This window comes from Panthera leo, chromosome D2 (assembly GCF_018350215.1).
Source record: "Panthera leo isolate Ple1 chromosome D2, P.leo_Ple1_pat1.1, whole genome shotgun sequence".
NCBI lineage: Eukaryota > Metazoa > Chordata > Mammalia > Carnivora > Felidae > Panthera > Panthera leo.
This window is the reverse complement of record NC_056689.1, coordinates 82,633,746-82,648,882: the sequence shown is the minus strand read 5'-3', so window position 1 is coordinate 82,648,882 and position 15,137 is coordinate 82,633,746. Positions and strand designations below refer to the sequence as shown.

Here is a 15,137-nt window from a genome sequence, read left to right as displayed (position 1 = left end):
CGACAGCCCCCAGCAAACCCTCCCGGCAGCACCCCCCCCCCCCCCGCCGGCCCCCCGGCCCCGCAGGGTACCTTGTTCTTCCAGGATTCCGTTGGGCACCTTCTTGTCATTGGCGCTGACCACGGCTTTCCTCTGCTTCCTGAACCTTCGAGACACAGACTGGTTAGCCTCGGGCACAGGGAAGGTCCCCGGGACGCGGGGCCCTTGCGCGAGGATACCCACCAGGTGAGCCTGGAGAAGCTCTTCCTGCCGCTCATGGCTGGACCCTGCCACGCCGGCCCCCGGTCGCCAGCCCCGCTCGTCCCCGGCCCCTCCGGTCCCCAGCCCCGCCGCCCTCTGCCTGGGCCCACACCCGCAGTGCGGCCTGGAGGAGATCATTTCCTCATCAGAGCTGGTCGGGGCAAGTCCGCCCGCGCCCCGGGGACACTCCTACCTGAAGAAGTAGGCGGCGAGGAGGAGGGAGACGACTAACAGCAGCAGAGGCAGCAGCAGCCAGGCCAGCAGGGGCTGGGACGCGCGGGGGTCCGGAGGGCCTGCGGGCAGAGCCGGTCCCCATCACGATGGGACTCAGACGAAGGGGAAAAGGGGGTTTGGGCGAGGAAGGAGCCCCAGCACCAGACCACGCTTCCCCGTCGGCAAAGCAGGCCACCGCCCGGTGCCTTGTGCTCTCACCACGGATGAGATGAGCCGCCGTGACACGGGGGACAGAGCGTGAACTGAGGGGCCGGTGACTTTGACCCTGGTGAGGGCTGAGGGGCAGTGAAGGCGCGACAGGGAGCTCCCTGCCCCCCTCAAGGAACCTGTTTCCCCGGGCCCGGGGCACCGGGGAGGTGGAAGAGGGTGGAGGGTCAGATGCCCTGCTGTTCTGGGGACAGCGTGGGGAGCTGCCAGGGCCACGCAGGGGCTCAGGGCAATGGGGGTGCAGCCTGGCCCGTGGGCTGGGTGGAGGTCTGTGGCCAGGCCACGACCAGGTCCCCTGAAGCTTCGAGCTCCCGATCTTACGGGTCCAGGCTGACTTTCCTCATTCAGAAGGACCCACATCCCTGGACCAGGGGCAGCTGCCTTTGGCTGCCCAGGACCTGCCCAGTAAGCCCAGATTCTGAGGGGGCTCTGACAGGCTGGCTGTTCTGACTTAGCCCCTGCCTCCCCAGACTCCCACTCACCAAAATGCCCCCACTCCCAGGGAGATCTCGAATGCCCCCTCCTCCAGGAAGCCCGCTTGGCTCCCCTTCTGTGGATCCCAGAGAGTCTCTGTATGCCTCCAAGCACAGACCCTACTCTCTCGGAATGAACAGACCCTGGGGGCGACCGCCTTCACTCTGAGTCAGTGGACGTTCCTCAAAGACAACAGTGGTCCTCCCATAGCTTTGTGTCTTCCCAAAGCTGAGCCCAGTGGGGGCACCGCGGTCCTGCAGCTTCCCTCCCCTGGCACCCCGTCCTCGTGTATCCTAAAGGTCCCTCCCCACCCCCGTCCAGGTTGTAAGCAAACCCCCCTCCGGGGCCTCACACTGGCTCTGGCACCTGTCAGTGGCCAAGGCACGTATTTCTAATAAATGCCAGTTTTTACTGATTCGAGTGACCGTCTGATGTAGAGGTGCACTGACTGAGAGACACCTGGTCTGTGATGAGGTGGCCCGGGATGCCAGAAGCCTGGCCAAACGAGACTCCCTCCTTCCAGGCTGAGCTAATGCCTCTCCCATCTGGCCAGGGACCTCCCAAGTCAAGTTGTAGGGCAAAGCCAGGGTGACACCAGGCAGAGCCTCTAAGAGCATGTGCCCCAGTCCCTCTCCCCTGGCCCTACCTGCTGCAGAGCTCCCCTAGGGAGCTGACCCCGCGGGGGGGAGGGGGTGGGGTTTTGGGGGGGGGGAGCTTCCACACTCGCCCACCCACGGAGGCCCCGCCTTGCTCTGCCAGGCCCTTACAGCAAACTCAAGCCCGCCTGATGGGGAGATGCCTGACCCCGGGGGGCGGCGGGGGCCTGGGTGTTCCACTCCCCGACTGGGGTCCATCCCTGCCCTGCCAAATGCAACCACAGGGCACAGGCGGGTGCCCTTCTCTCGCCCCCCACTTCTGCATTTGCACAGACCTCGGCTGCCCAGGCCAGCGTCCATCTTGGCAGTGACCGAGTGGTGAGCAGCCCGGTCCGAGGGCTGGCTGCACCTGGCTGAGGGTGTGGGCACTACCCGGAGCCTTGACGGGCACCTGGGCCACAGACAGCCCATCTCTGGGGGGTCTCATCAGGAGGCTCCAGGGTCCAGCCTCCAGGCTCAGAGGCTACAGTTACAGATGTGGGCTTTCCACAGCGTGCTCCTGAGGACCAGGCTGAATGACCCGAGGCTCCAGCGCAGGGCTGTGTGCATGGGCAGAATCGGGACAAATGTCAGCAGCTGCCTCTGTTCTCGGGGTGTGGGGGGGGAGGGGGCAGAGAACAGGTAAGATCACTCAGGGGCCGGCAGGCCTGGCGGGGCTGGGAGAACTGGGGAGTCCGTGCCCCGTCTGCAGGGGCGGCCCCACTGGGGTCAAGCAGAAGGTGGGCCCCCCACACCGTCCAGTTCTCCCAGCTCTGCCAAAAAGAAGAAACTCGTAGCTATTGTAAAACTTATCTGATTTTTAAATTCTGATAGGTAATTCAACCTAAATGCCATTTTGTGAAACAAAATGGTCCAGAATAAAAGCTCCGCGGGCTGGGCCGTGTCCCCTGGGCCAAGTGGAGTGTGAAAACACCGCAACAGCAACAAAATGGACGCCGTCCTCTATGGGGCCAGCTCTGTGGCTCGGCCTTGTCGCGCGGTCGTCTGTCTTGGCGAGCCTCTGGGTCAGCACACGCAGCCTCTTCGTCCTGCTTAACGGCTGCTTAGACTTCCACTTTCTGAACAACCCGAGATTTCGACAGACATTTAGGTTCTTTCCAGCTATTTTTTTTTTTTTTTTCTGTTACTTACGATTTCACATCGTGTATCTTTCTCTCTGGGTATCTTGAAAGTGCTTCCGCAGAAAGCTCCAGAAGGACACTTTGTGCGTCAGTGGGCACACACATTAAATTGTCATAGAAACTGCCAAGTTGCCCCCTGCAAAGTTTTCAGCATCCGTGCTTACCTAGACTGCATGATAGAGCTGATCCCCCCTGGCTGTGAGCAATCCTTTTAAATTTTGCCAAACAGCTAAATGAAATGATACCACTGCAACCTGCCTTTCCCTACTTTCTACAGAGTAAAGCATCATTTCGTGATTAATAAAACAATCAATTGGGTATTTGCACATCGTTTGGTCATATATGCTTGCTTTGCCACTTTCCTACTGGGCTGTCTTTTTCTTATTAATTTTTAGGAAGCCTTCCTGTAATATGGACAACAGCATTTAATTGTACTGTTTGTGAGTATTTACCTCCAGCTCCTGCGTAAAGGAATGTCTCTTGATGATTATTTGATACATTTTGTTCAAGGAACAAACAGGGCTTCCGGTTATTGGCACATTGTGGCAATGTGCTGTGATCCCACCAGATGATCCTTCTTTCAGGGAACAAAGTTCCAAAGGGCACTCCCCGCGGGTCAGGCTCCCGTCTGGAATTCTAGGCCAATGCAGCCCGTCCACCTGCTGTCACCGAGACCTTGAACTGGAGCCAGCGTGGACTTGCCTCCTGGTTGTGTGACCAGCAGCCACTGCCAAAGCCGTGAAGCCCCGGGCAGAAACTGTAACAAGCTGTGAGGGACACATCTGTTCTCAGGGGCACGAGGTCGCTTCCCTGTCCCCGAAAGGAGCGCCTGACACCCACAGCCACCTTACTGGCCAACCGTTTTCTTTCCAAGTGAAGCGAAGAGGCCCAGGGGTGAGGCTGAGTCACCCTGACGGTGCCCTGGGTGCTAGCTAGGGAAACGCCCACGCAGCTCTCTTCTGGCTTCTCCGCTTTGGGGCAAACGATGCTCTGCCCGGTAGAATCGGGACACACTGTCCTCGGGACAGGTCTGCAGGGTCTCAGGCTGTGGAACAGCACCAGGGACCCAGCACCCAGGGGCCCTGCTTGAGATGAGGACAGTGACACGGGGCACCTGGGTGGCTCAGTTGGTGAAGCATCCAACTTCGGCTCAGGTCATGATCTCGCGGTTTGTGAGTTTGAGCCCCGCACGGGGCTCTGTGCTGGCAGCTCGGAGCCTGGAGCCTGCTTGGGATTCTGTGTCTCCCTCTCTCTCTCTCTGCCCCTCCCCCGCTCGCCCTCTGTGTGTGTCTCTCTCTTTCTCAAAAATAAATAAGTATTTTAAAAAATGTGAAAAACGTACATGAGGACAATAACAAATGCAGCTTCTGTCTGCTAGGGGCTCCTGTCTTTCCTTTTTTGCAGTTCTGGATTTCTCTGGCTGGCAATGTGAGGACAGGGCTGCTCCGGCCGTCCTCTCTGGGGTCTTGCACCAATGACTTGAGCCCTACTTCGCCCTTCTCTTGGGGGCCAAGGGTGCATTTGTAGGTCACGTGTCTGGGCTCAGAAAATCACGTCAGGCCCTTGAGCTGCATGGGGGTTGAGTCCCTGATCCCAGCCCGAATGGGGCACTTCTAATTATCTCACTCAAGCTTTTTCTTCTGGAAGGAAGTTGATAATTTTTGTTTACCCGGTGCCTTGTGATAATCAAGTGTGATGCTGAATGCCAACCTAGCTGAGCCACGGGGTTTCAGATACGTGGTCCAACGCTGCTGTTCTGGGTGTTTCTATGAGGGTGCTGTTAGGATGAGATTCAGCATTTAGATTGGTGGTCTCTGAAAAGATTACACGCCTCCCCATGCTCCACTGTGGGTGGGCCTCACCCAATCAGTCGAAGGCCTGCAGAGACCAAAAAGGCTGGGCCTTTTGTGAGTAACAGGGAATCCTTCCTCCCTCACTGCCTTCCAACTGGGACATCACTCTTTCCGGTTCTGCAGCGGCAGCCTGCCAGCCTTCGAGCTCAAACCGGCTCCCTGACCCTACGGATTTTGGACTCAACAGCCCTAACAGTCCTGTGACCCTGTTCCTTATAATAAATATAAATACAGACATAGATACAGATACAGATATAAATGAAACTATAAGCACATGTCTTACTGATTCTGTTTCTCTGGAGAACACTAACCGATACACCAAGTAATACCTTACCCGAGATGCCTTGAGTTTTATGCCTGGGAGTCTTGGGGGATGGACAGGGAAGGGACAGGGCAGGCGTGGAGGGACTGGCAACAGGCCGTGATACAGACTCAAGGGACCAGGCCTTGCCGGTTACAGGCTCCTACTAAGCCGGCCAGGGGACAGAGCTGGCAGCCACAGACGGCCTCTGGTCTCCCAGGGAGGCGAGTCCGGGCCTAGTCCTTGGGGACCCTGAACTCATCAGTTGGGCACACATCCAAGAAAGAGATACCAAGGGACATTGAAAGGCCGCGTTTCCGGGCTGTAAGCGACTGGCGGGTGACGGGACTCCCCCGACACGTCCAGCCATCCACAGCGGTGGCCCACGTGGACGAGCCTCTGTACCCAGCTCGGCGGTCTCGTTCATGCTCACAGCGTTGCGAAAAGGAGGCACTGTTATTACCTCCGACTCACAGATGGGGATACTGAGGCCCGAAGAGGTTCAGGAACTTACTCCAGGTCACCTGGCCAGGTCAGCGGGAGCTGAACAAGGGTCACGTGATTCAAGAGCCCCTGCTCTCTCTGCCGCTTCTCCTCCCCTTCCCGTCAGCTTCGCATGGCCTTTAGTTCAACTCCGTGACGCCAAATCTACATTCTACACAACCCACCCGTTTTAAGCAGAAGATCCAATGATTTTTAGTTAATTCCTAGTTGCCACTGCCACCACAATCCAGTTTTAGAATCTTCCCGTCCACCTCTCGTCCACCTGAGGTCACCTGGCCTTTGCCACACACCCCGCCCCCCCCGCCCCCACCAGCCCGGCCAAGCGCTCAGGTACCTTCTCCTCGGTCACCCTGACTATTCCGGGCATTTCCTATCAACGGAGATCACACAACACGTGGTCTCGCGTCCGGCTTCTTCCACTGAGCGTGTTTCTGGGGTCCGTCCACGCTGTCACACAGATCTGTTCACTCTTCCCCAGTCTCCACTCTAACTTTCAAACCACGGAAAAGGCAGGAGCACGGAGCGGTGACCCCCACGTATCTGCCACCGACTTTCTGATGGGGACCAGGCAGCTGGGTTGGCCTATGGCCCCGCCTACCTCCTGCTCCCCAGGGGCTCTTTCTCGAGCGGCTCCCCGAGGGAGGGTTGCTTCCCTCAGAAGGACTTCAACATGCATCTCTAGACACGCGTGGACTCTTCTTTTAAAAACGTGACTCCAGCCACGGTACCAACATCATGCCTGAAAGGACTCACACTGATTTCTTGACTGGATCAACTGCCATGTCAGTGCCTAACTATCCCCTAGGCACTCGTCCACGTCCCCACTTGGTGAGGATCGCTAGAATCGGCTCCCCACGGCGGGGTCGGGACTGTGAACCCCTGCTCCCCGCTTCCCACCGAAGCCGATACCAACTCTGAGCACGGGGTTGTGTCTGCCGCCCCCCGAATGCTAAGCTTTGTTCTGGTCAAATTCCCAACAACTGGCTCGTGCGGCCAGCCTGCTTTTGAGAGGCGTTCCGTGTTCGATGCTCCTTCTCCTCCCCCAGCGGGGTCATCACCCCCGCTCTTGAGACCCTACCAGGAGGGTGGGGGATGGCAAGGGCAGGTGAGCGGCAGGCAGCTGGGTCCTCACCTGCGGTCGTAGAGGTCAAGTTGCTCTCCGCTGGGGTGGTCTCGTTGCCCTTGAGAGCCTTGGCGAAAGGCAGGCTAACACCTGCCAGGAGGAGCAGACAGAAGGGCTCCATGGCGAACCTGCAGGAAGCAGGGACAGGCTCAGAGTGCTCCCCGCCATGCGCCTGGGGCTGCCCCTCCTCCCCCCTGCCCCAGCCCAGGAGGGAACCTCACGTAAAACAGGGCAGTGGGGGGGGGGGGGGGGGTGAGGAGGGAGGGGATGACGGTGGGAAGGCTCTGGAGCACTGCTTAGCGAATCTGAGTCCGGGAGAGGGGTCTGTGCACACGGCTGGCACAGTTCACAGCTGTGCCATTTCACTGTAGAACGAGCCAGGTTAGTAACTCCGTGAGCTGCTCCCAGGTTATAAAAGCTCTCGAGGTTCTGGTTAACTTCTTTTTTGGTTTGTTTGGTTTGTGGGGGGAGGGGGGGGGAGGGGAGGCGAACAAGGATGTGGAGGAACCCGGAGAGGAAAAACCCTGAGCACACAAACAAGGAGATCTAAGATTCTGAGCGGCAGCCTCACGGACACTCAGCGAGGCCCTTGACCCGTTGCTTCTAGGTCGTCGCACGGTCAGGGCACCTGGGTGGCTCTGGTTCTTGATTCTGGCTCAGGTCACGATCTCTCGGTCCGTGAGTTCGAGCCCCGCGTCGGGCTCTGTGCTGACAGCTAGGAGCCTGGAGCCTGCTTCGGATTCTGTGTCTCCCTCTCTCTGCCCCCGCTCTCTCTGCACTCCCTCCCTCTCCCTCTCCGACCCCCTCAAAATAAATAAACTTGAAAGAATAAATTGCCACACGGCAATGATTTGTTCAACATTTGGGGAACGTGGGAACATTCTGTCGTGTCCGCTGTGACACAGGTTAGGGTTTCCATTTGCATCATGAGAGCCCAGGGAAGAGCAGCCCCTGGGGAGCAATCTTGGGCTCAGGAGTTAGGCTACCTGGCGTGTGGTCACAGGGCCAGGGGGTTGGGGGTCCAGCCCACCCGCACAGGGTCCACCTCTGCTGTCCCCCTGGCCACAACCCACACCACCGGCCCTTGTTCTGAGTGCCGACCCTCACTGCCTCCCACCTGAGCCTCGGGGCCGGGGGGAGGGCAGGCCCCGGGCCCATGTGTCCCATACTCCGGAGCCCGATGAGCCTTTCAAAGGCCAGCCAAGTCCTCCCGTCCTGAGGAGCCAACCACGAGATTGGAGACGGGCAGGCCGGCCTAGTCAGCGCTCTTCCGAGCCTCGCGCTTGGCCTGTTCTCAGGAACTTCCCGCGTGGCTCTGGGGTGAAGGCCTTGCCCGTGACTGTCCTCCTGTCTGCGCTCCCAGGTGAGGCGCAGGGAGGCTCCCTCCCCGCCCAGGAGGGGCCACCTTTAGTTAGCTCATCTCTGAGGAGCCTCTTGGGAATGGAAGGAAGTCTTTACCGGGTGGGTGGGGACATGCACGGAGCAAAGCCGGGTTGCCACGTGGCTCAACACGGGAAAAAGCAATCTTTCACCCAGGAGACCTGCAGGGCCACCACGGATCCCTGCCTGGTGCTCCAATTTTGCCAAAATACCTTAGGTCCTCGGAAAATGTGGCAAGGACCTCTCGGGGGTATGGGAGAGTCACCTCAGGGCAAGGCGTGCGGCTGTCTGGGCCCAGTGAGATCTGGTGGTGACCGTGACTGTGGGCTCCCTCCCTCCTGACGCCCCCCTCCGTGGTCCCCTGGCGTGCCTGTCCCCTCAGACGGCACTTTCCTGCAAAAAGCCTCCCCGGGGCACACGGATGGACCGAGGCCCAGAAACACTGGTTCCTTGTAATTAGAGGGGACGCTTGAATGAGCACAAAAAGTCTAATCGCATTTCAGCAGTCACCACTGCTGAAATGGAACCATTCTGAGCAGACAATTATCCTAGAGCAACCATGATGGCCACAATCAATGCTTCCAACCTCTTTCCTCTTGTTTATTTCCCAAATACATTTTAGATTGTTAAAGTGAGCCACACACGCGCGCACGCACGCACACACACGATAGCTTGTATCCCGTGAGCGCCTACCAGTGCTGGGCCCTTCCTGTGGACACTGCCCCACGACAACCCTCCAGGACTCAGGAACAGGCCCGAAGCGGGGGCAGAGGGGATGGAAGAGGCGTGAATGGAACCCAGGACCACCCGAGACAAAAGCTCTCAAGCCCTGACGGTCAGCTCTGCATAGGCTGCACCAGACAGAATCTGTTCTTGAACGACACTTTTACACAGCTGAATACACTGCAGAGTAAGTGATTAGGAAGTATTAACTGGTTTAATACAACTCAGAAATGCACACTTCCTAGTTGAAGCATTTGTCTTGCGATATGCATTCATTCAAGACCCTCCTCTCCAAATGCTCAACGACCTAAGAGAAAGTTGACACTTTCAGGCCGACAAAGGCCAACTCATCACCCATCAGACACCCAAGGGGATGGGTAGTGCCCCCTGGAGCAGCAGGTGATTTGCCCGCTGTGGCCAGCAGAGGGCACTAAACTTTGCAGAATTCAAACCCCCTTGAGTCCCTTTATTGCGATACTTATATTTCCAAGCCAATGACAACTTTCCTGTCCCTGGCGATTCACCCTCGGAGGGTTTGCGCAAGCTACCAATAAGCACAGACACGAATCGGCACAAAATAGTCCTTGAAGTAGTTTAAACCCGTGGTGAATTTTAAGGACTTGTATTGAACCTACCGCATGTTAAGTACTGTGGGCATACGACACGTTGCGTCTCAGAACAGAGATTATCAAAACAGTTTCCAACAGAGCAGCTTTTGTGTTTATTCTTATCAAAAGTCAGCCACCTATCAGTTTGGTTAGCACTGTTTTCTTATTCCACTTGATGCTTTTTTAATACTCTGCTGGGCCACTCTGGAGCAGGCCGACTGTCGGGTCCCGGAGCCGCGAAACTAAATACGATGCCGGTCCTGCCCCAACGCAGATTTGTGGAGCTGGAAGGAAGAGTGGAAACACAGCATCCCCTAGGACCCCCTGTCCGGAGATGAGTGTCCACGGTGCCAAGGAAGGAAGGTGAGTTGGTGATGATTCACTCCCCCGGGACCGAATCGAGAAGGCCCTTGAACGTCGCGTTAAAGAGTTTGGTTTGGTGTTACAGGCTCGTTTTCCACAAGCAACCTACATTATTAGAGCCACTCAGAGGTATTATAAGAAGATGCCAATTCCTGAGCCCAACTCCAGACGTATGAAATCCAAATATATGGAGAGCGAAGGGTGTGGTATAGACCACCTTGGCTGTGAGCAGCGAGCTGCCACTGAAGTTTCCAGAGAGAGTGCCGGAAGCCGGTCACAAGCCACAAGAGGCACGGCGTAAGCCTTTGCCTCCCCAGAGTGGTTGGGGGCATGGGCATCCCCTGGGAGCATACTAGGGATGCCGCATCTCAGACACAGCGGGACCTCCTCCTACGCAAGATCTCCAGGTGGCTCCCATGCACATCAAAGCTGAGACGTGCTGGTTACACAGCAGAGTAGGAAGGTCTGGACGAAGCCAGGACAATGGGGACGGCAAGGAGGGAGGGATTTGAAAGGGGCTTCAGAGGTAGGATCCGTGTGAATGGTAGTCAGCTGGACGCGGTGTTGACTAGGGCACCAAGGCACTGGGATTTCCATCTCGGGAGACGGAATGCCATGGGGCATCGTTTGTTAGCTGAGATCTGGAGACTGGGGTCCCCAGTCTGGGGATGGAGTGGATTTTGGCCTGGAGTATACAGCAATAATACAAGCTACCATTTACTGAACTCCCCAGAAGTGTGATAAGCTATCTGAACTTCTGGGATAAGTTACCCTCACCATCCCTCACCGCAATCCTATGAGAGATGCCCTGCTGTCTTCGGAGATGGCCTGTTGACTCTCTGGGTCCCGAGAGCACTCTAGCAGAGTGCCAACAGGAACTGTGTCGAGGACCTGGGACCACTCTGGGGGTGCGTAGAGGGGCAGAGGCCAGGCCTCGGTGCCCAGCCAAAGGAGGCCATTACCCTTGGGGACAGGAGTAGAGGAGTTGGGCTGGGCGTCTGGCAAATGGCGGCCAGGGAACAGGAGAACAGGAGGCAGGTGCAGGTGGAGACCCCAAGGCAGGAGAGGGATTCTTCTGACCCGTCTACATCCCCCAGCCCTTGCTCACATGCTTCCCCTCACCGGATGACCCCTGTCCCCTCTGCCTTGATCCCACCAACCTTTGAGGTCCAGCAAGCCAAAGACACTCTCTCTTCCTGGGATCAGACCACCCGGAATTGTTCAGAGTCATTTGGACATTGGGTCTCCCAACCAGACGTCGAGCCTCCTGGGGACTGGGGACATCTGCCTCCTCCAAGCTGGCTTCTCCAGCTGACAGGGACCTTCAGGGCTTTTGAGGGTATGGAGTCCTGCCTGAGCCAGTGTCTTTGAGGAAGGGCCACCCTGCTGAGCCTTCCGGTGTTGGGTGTCCCGCAAGGACTGAGCCAGACTGCCCCCTGCAGCTCCAAGATGGTAGTGTTTTCTTTCTGCAGCTCAAACCCATCACGAGTGGTTCACACGCCTGCTGCTTCTCAATTACAAGACAGACTCCGTTCCCTCACAAAGGAGCAGAGCTAAATATTTGTTCTACCCTTAAAGGAGAGCCCCTGGGATGGGCCACGTGTAATTTCTCATCCAAAACAGGACCTCCGAGAGCAAAAGAGAGGCTGAAACAGTTAAAGCCATATGCTTTCCTACAGTGTTTCATTAGTGGTCAGCATTTGGTTTTATTAAAATGGGAACCCACTAAGTAGTTTCTATTCAAAACCTATCTTTAAAAATTAAAAAAAAAAAAAACCCTTTCTAGAAAACAAAACTAACCTACCAGTGCACTTTAGAGCCATAGTTTATTTTATAAAAAACGTTTCTTGTATTGATTATATGAAAATAAAATGAGAACATGAACAGAACATCTACTCTTGGTACATATTCACCTGCTTCAATTGCCTTCTCAGCCTTGTCTGTTCTTTTAAATTTTTTTTAATGTTTATTTATTTTTGAGAGAGAGACAGAGTGTGAGTGGGGGAGGAGCAGAGAGAAAGAGGGAGACACAGAATCCGAAGCAGGCTCCAGGCTCCGAGCTGTCAGCACAGAGCCCGACGTGGGGCTCGAACTCACAAACCGTGAGACCACGACCTGAGCTGAAGTCTGACACTTAACGGACTGAGCCACCCAGGCACCTCACCTTGTCTGTTCTTAATACATTTCACTTTTAATATATTTTCAATATCCTTAATATTTAAATTTTTTCACGCAATTGTCTGCAAAGTTTTCAAAGGAACATCTTGTGAGCCCTCATCATTCTGTTTGCTTTATTCTTTCCTTGCTTTCATAGAGAAAGATTTTAATGTCTTCCTGTTCATAACCTATGTTTTCATCAGTTGTAATTGTAAAACTTTAAAACGCTGAGGGGTTTTTATTGGTGGTTGTATTTTCCGGTTGCATTTACTTTTACTAAATATTTCCGACTAATTCAGAACGACAGGCAACCAATACTTGGAGCCTTGTTTATAGAAACATTTGCCGTCTTTGTAGGATACTTAGATTGATTTACTGAGCGACTTTTTGAAGCTCCAAGCATTTCTGAGCTCTGATGGGGCGGGAATAGAACATGCCTGTTCCCAAGCTAAGTATTTTTCAAAATTCAACATCAGCTTCATTACATAATATTTCAGTTTAATTCCCCTGCAAGCATAGCTGTTGCTAAAATCTGACATCTACAGCCTCTATCTTCTCTGCCAGAATATTTACTTGGCGTGGGCGCAATTAAAAATTATCTGTACATCACAATCAAGTCCAAGCGTGGGACGTTTACCACAAACGCCGAGGTCCGCCAGCCCTTATATACTTCTATTATCCCACCAAACAAATGCACGCGTCCTCGGTGTTGAATTCTTTCGTGGCATTTCCGGTGACATTAGCAATCAGGTCAGGTGTTCACCTTTCACAGAAGGAGCCTCCCACTCGTCGTTGGATTCCACGAAGCGGATGAAAAACAACGGCGCCACTACGGGAATTAACTCGTTTTCCGTTTGCAAAGGGCACCGATATAAAACCGGTTATCATCTGACGGGTTGTGAAACGCACCTGCTATTGGGAGCACTGATGGCGATCGCTTCACCTCCCGTAAGTGCGCAATGAGACCTGGAATTGATAATGATCTTGACTCGCTATGAATAGTCATCTGATCTAAATAAACAGCCCTTGCTTCCCAGGGCCGTGTGTAAAGCCCCTTCAATCCATCATCCTGGGGCACAGAGGTCGTTGAGTCACCCTTCAGGGGAAGCGGTTGCTTCTCTTAGAGGCTTTTTTCCCTCTCACGGCTTCTCTGTGGTCAGCGGCACCAGTGCGGACCCCGACACAGAAGGTAAATGCTGATGGCTATTTTGTGCAAATTGTAGCCTCATCATCAACTTTCTTGAAAACAGAGACTCAGTGCTTAACATGTGCCCTTTTCCACACTTCATTCCTGACGGACGGGTTTAGGGCAAATTCATAAAGTGTTATTAAAAACTAATTAACGCAAAAAGATGTAGATTTACGCCCGACGGTAAATGCCCAAGCAAGTGTCGTGAGAGTTCAGACTGTTGTCTACAAGTTTTATGGCAAAACTCTTTTGCCTCTGTTTCCTGCAACTATGTCAAAATCCTGTAATCTCTCATTTTCCCCATGGATCCTGATGACCAGTGGCCCCTGCCATGGCCTGGCCATGACCAGGGGCCATGGCAGGGGCCACTGCTCAGCTGGCGGGTACCACAGGTGGCCTGCGGGGGGCCTCAGCCTCAACTACTTTTCCCACCACACAGGGGTCAGAAGGAGTTAGCACCCAACCCACTCTTGTCCAAGCTCATGCCTTCTTGTCTAGCCACGTGGTGTCCTCCAAAGGGCACTGCTGTCCCCACTGGGCTAGGGGAGGGTGGGACAGAGTGGAGAGCATGGCTGCTCATGTTTCAGAGGTGATCGCCCCTAAAGAGAGCCCATCCCTTCCCGTGGGTCCCTTGCCCTAAGATGAGACCCTGGAGAAAGTGCGATAGCCAAGGGGACAGGCCACCAAGCCCTTCTTGGGCTCCTTCAGTGCAACTTTTCATAACTAAAATTCTCACTTTTAATTGCAATGAGATGGGAAATGTGGAAGAAACGTGAACATGGACAGGATACAGGGACAAGAAGCAAAGAAGCAAAAATAAAAAAGCAAGTAATGAATAATAAGAGGCCGTCGCAGCGAGAGAGGTCACTACGGGAGCCTGGAGAAGACTGTGGAAGGAGCATGCACGGAACGGAGTAGGATGTTGGGAATCAGCCCGGACTCTCCAGGAGTGCGATTCTGAGGCCAGTGTCATAAGGACGAGTCCTTGTTCTTCCTCCTCTCACCAAAATACACCGCGGGGCTCACCCTATCCAACCTCTTCCAACTTCTTTTGTCCTGAAGGTCACAGCTGAGCCGGCTAGTGAACACAACCGTGTTCACACCTGACTGCTGGCTTGACCCCCCCTCCCCCCCCACCGCATCTGACAGTCACACTCACGGGTCCTTCATGCTCCCCAAAGGCCTGTTCGCCCATCACCCAGAGGAGATGCGTTTTATCAGAGGACCACCGCAGCGACCCATCAGGAAGGTTAATGTGGAGGGGGCGCCTGGGTGGCTCCGTCGATTACGCATCCGACGCCGGCTCAGGTCATGATCTTGTGGCTCCTGAGTTCGAGCCCCGCGTGGGGCCCCGTGCTGACAGCTCGGAGCCTGGAGCCTGCTTCGGATTCTGTGTCTCCCTGTCTCTCTGCCCCTCCCCTGCTTGTGCTCTGTCTCTCTGTCTCTCAAAAATAAACGTTAACCAACTTTTTTAAAACACAAAAAATGAAAGGAAGGCCAATATGGAGGGAGAATCCCTGCCCAAAGCACCTGAGCAGGAAAACAGGGGCACCCACACGACAAAGCCCCATCCATCGGACTTTGGGATTTGGCAGTAGTAGCTGAAAGATGGCAATAAAAGTGGGAAACGCGCGGCCCTCTCCCCACCTCTTCTTCTTAATAGAAGAGACACCCACGCTGAGGCTCACCCCCTCCGCCGACCTTCTACTCAGAGGTGTGGACAATGGAGGGGAAGATGGCGGACCCCAGGGGCTGGAACCACCGGGACACTAACACCAGCTGGCGAGTGGAGGCACTTGTGGGACGCCAGCCCAGAGGGGTCAGAATCAGAAGGCTGCCTAGGGCGAAGGGGTCTCTTCTCAGGTGAGCAGCCGAGCAGTCCAGGGGGTAGTGGGAGAGGAGGCAGAGGCAGCATGAGCTGGGGGGGGGGGGGGGCAGCGGGTGCCAGGGGCAGAGAACACGGCGCCTTCAGGAAGCCCCCGAATCTGCACAGGAACCGGGAGA

General features: G+C 55.3%; 1 protein-coding gene across 7 annotated transcripts in view; it reads right to left on the bottom strand.

The window, feature by feature from the left end:
• The window catches only part of PTPRE (protein tyrosine phosphatase receptor type E), a 97,888-nt gene that overhangs the window by 38,435 nt on the left and 44,316 nt on the right, over positions 1 to 15,137 (bottom strand). For 3 of the 7 annotated variants that reach the window (XM_042907618.1, XM_042907617.1, XM_042907619.1), the window contains 3 exons: positions 6,723 to 6,841; positions 434 to 533; positions 72 to 145 (listed from right to left, as the gene is read on the bottom strand). In XM_042907618.1, coding sequence (XP_042763552.1) covers positions 72 to 145; positions 434 to 533; positions 6,723 to 6,834 — 286 coding nt within the window. In that variant the 5' untranslated portion in view covers positions 6,835 to 6,841. Of the gene's footprint in view, positions 1 to 71; positions 146 to 222; positions 388 to 433; positions 534 to 3,384; positions 3,544 to 6,722; positions 6,842 to 15,137 lie in introns of those variants that run through there. The other 4 variants (XM_042907624.1, XM_042907620.1, XM_042907621.1 and 1 more) reach the window with 4 other exon arrangements.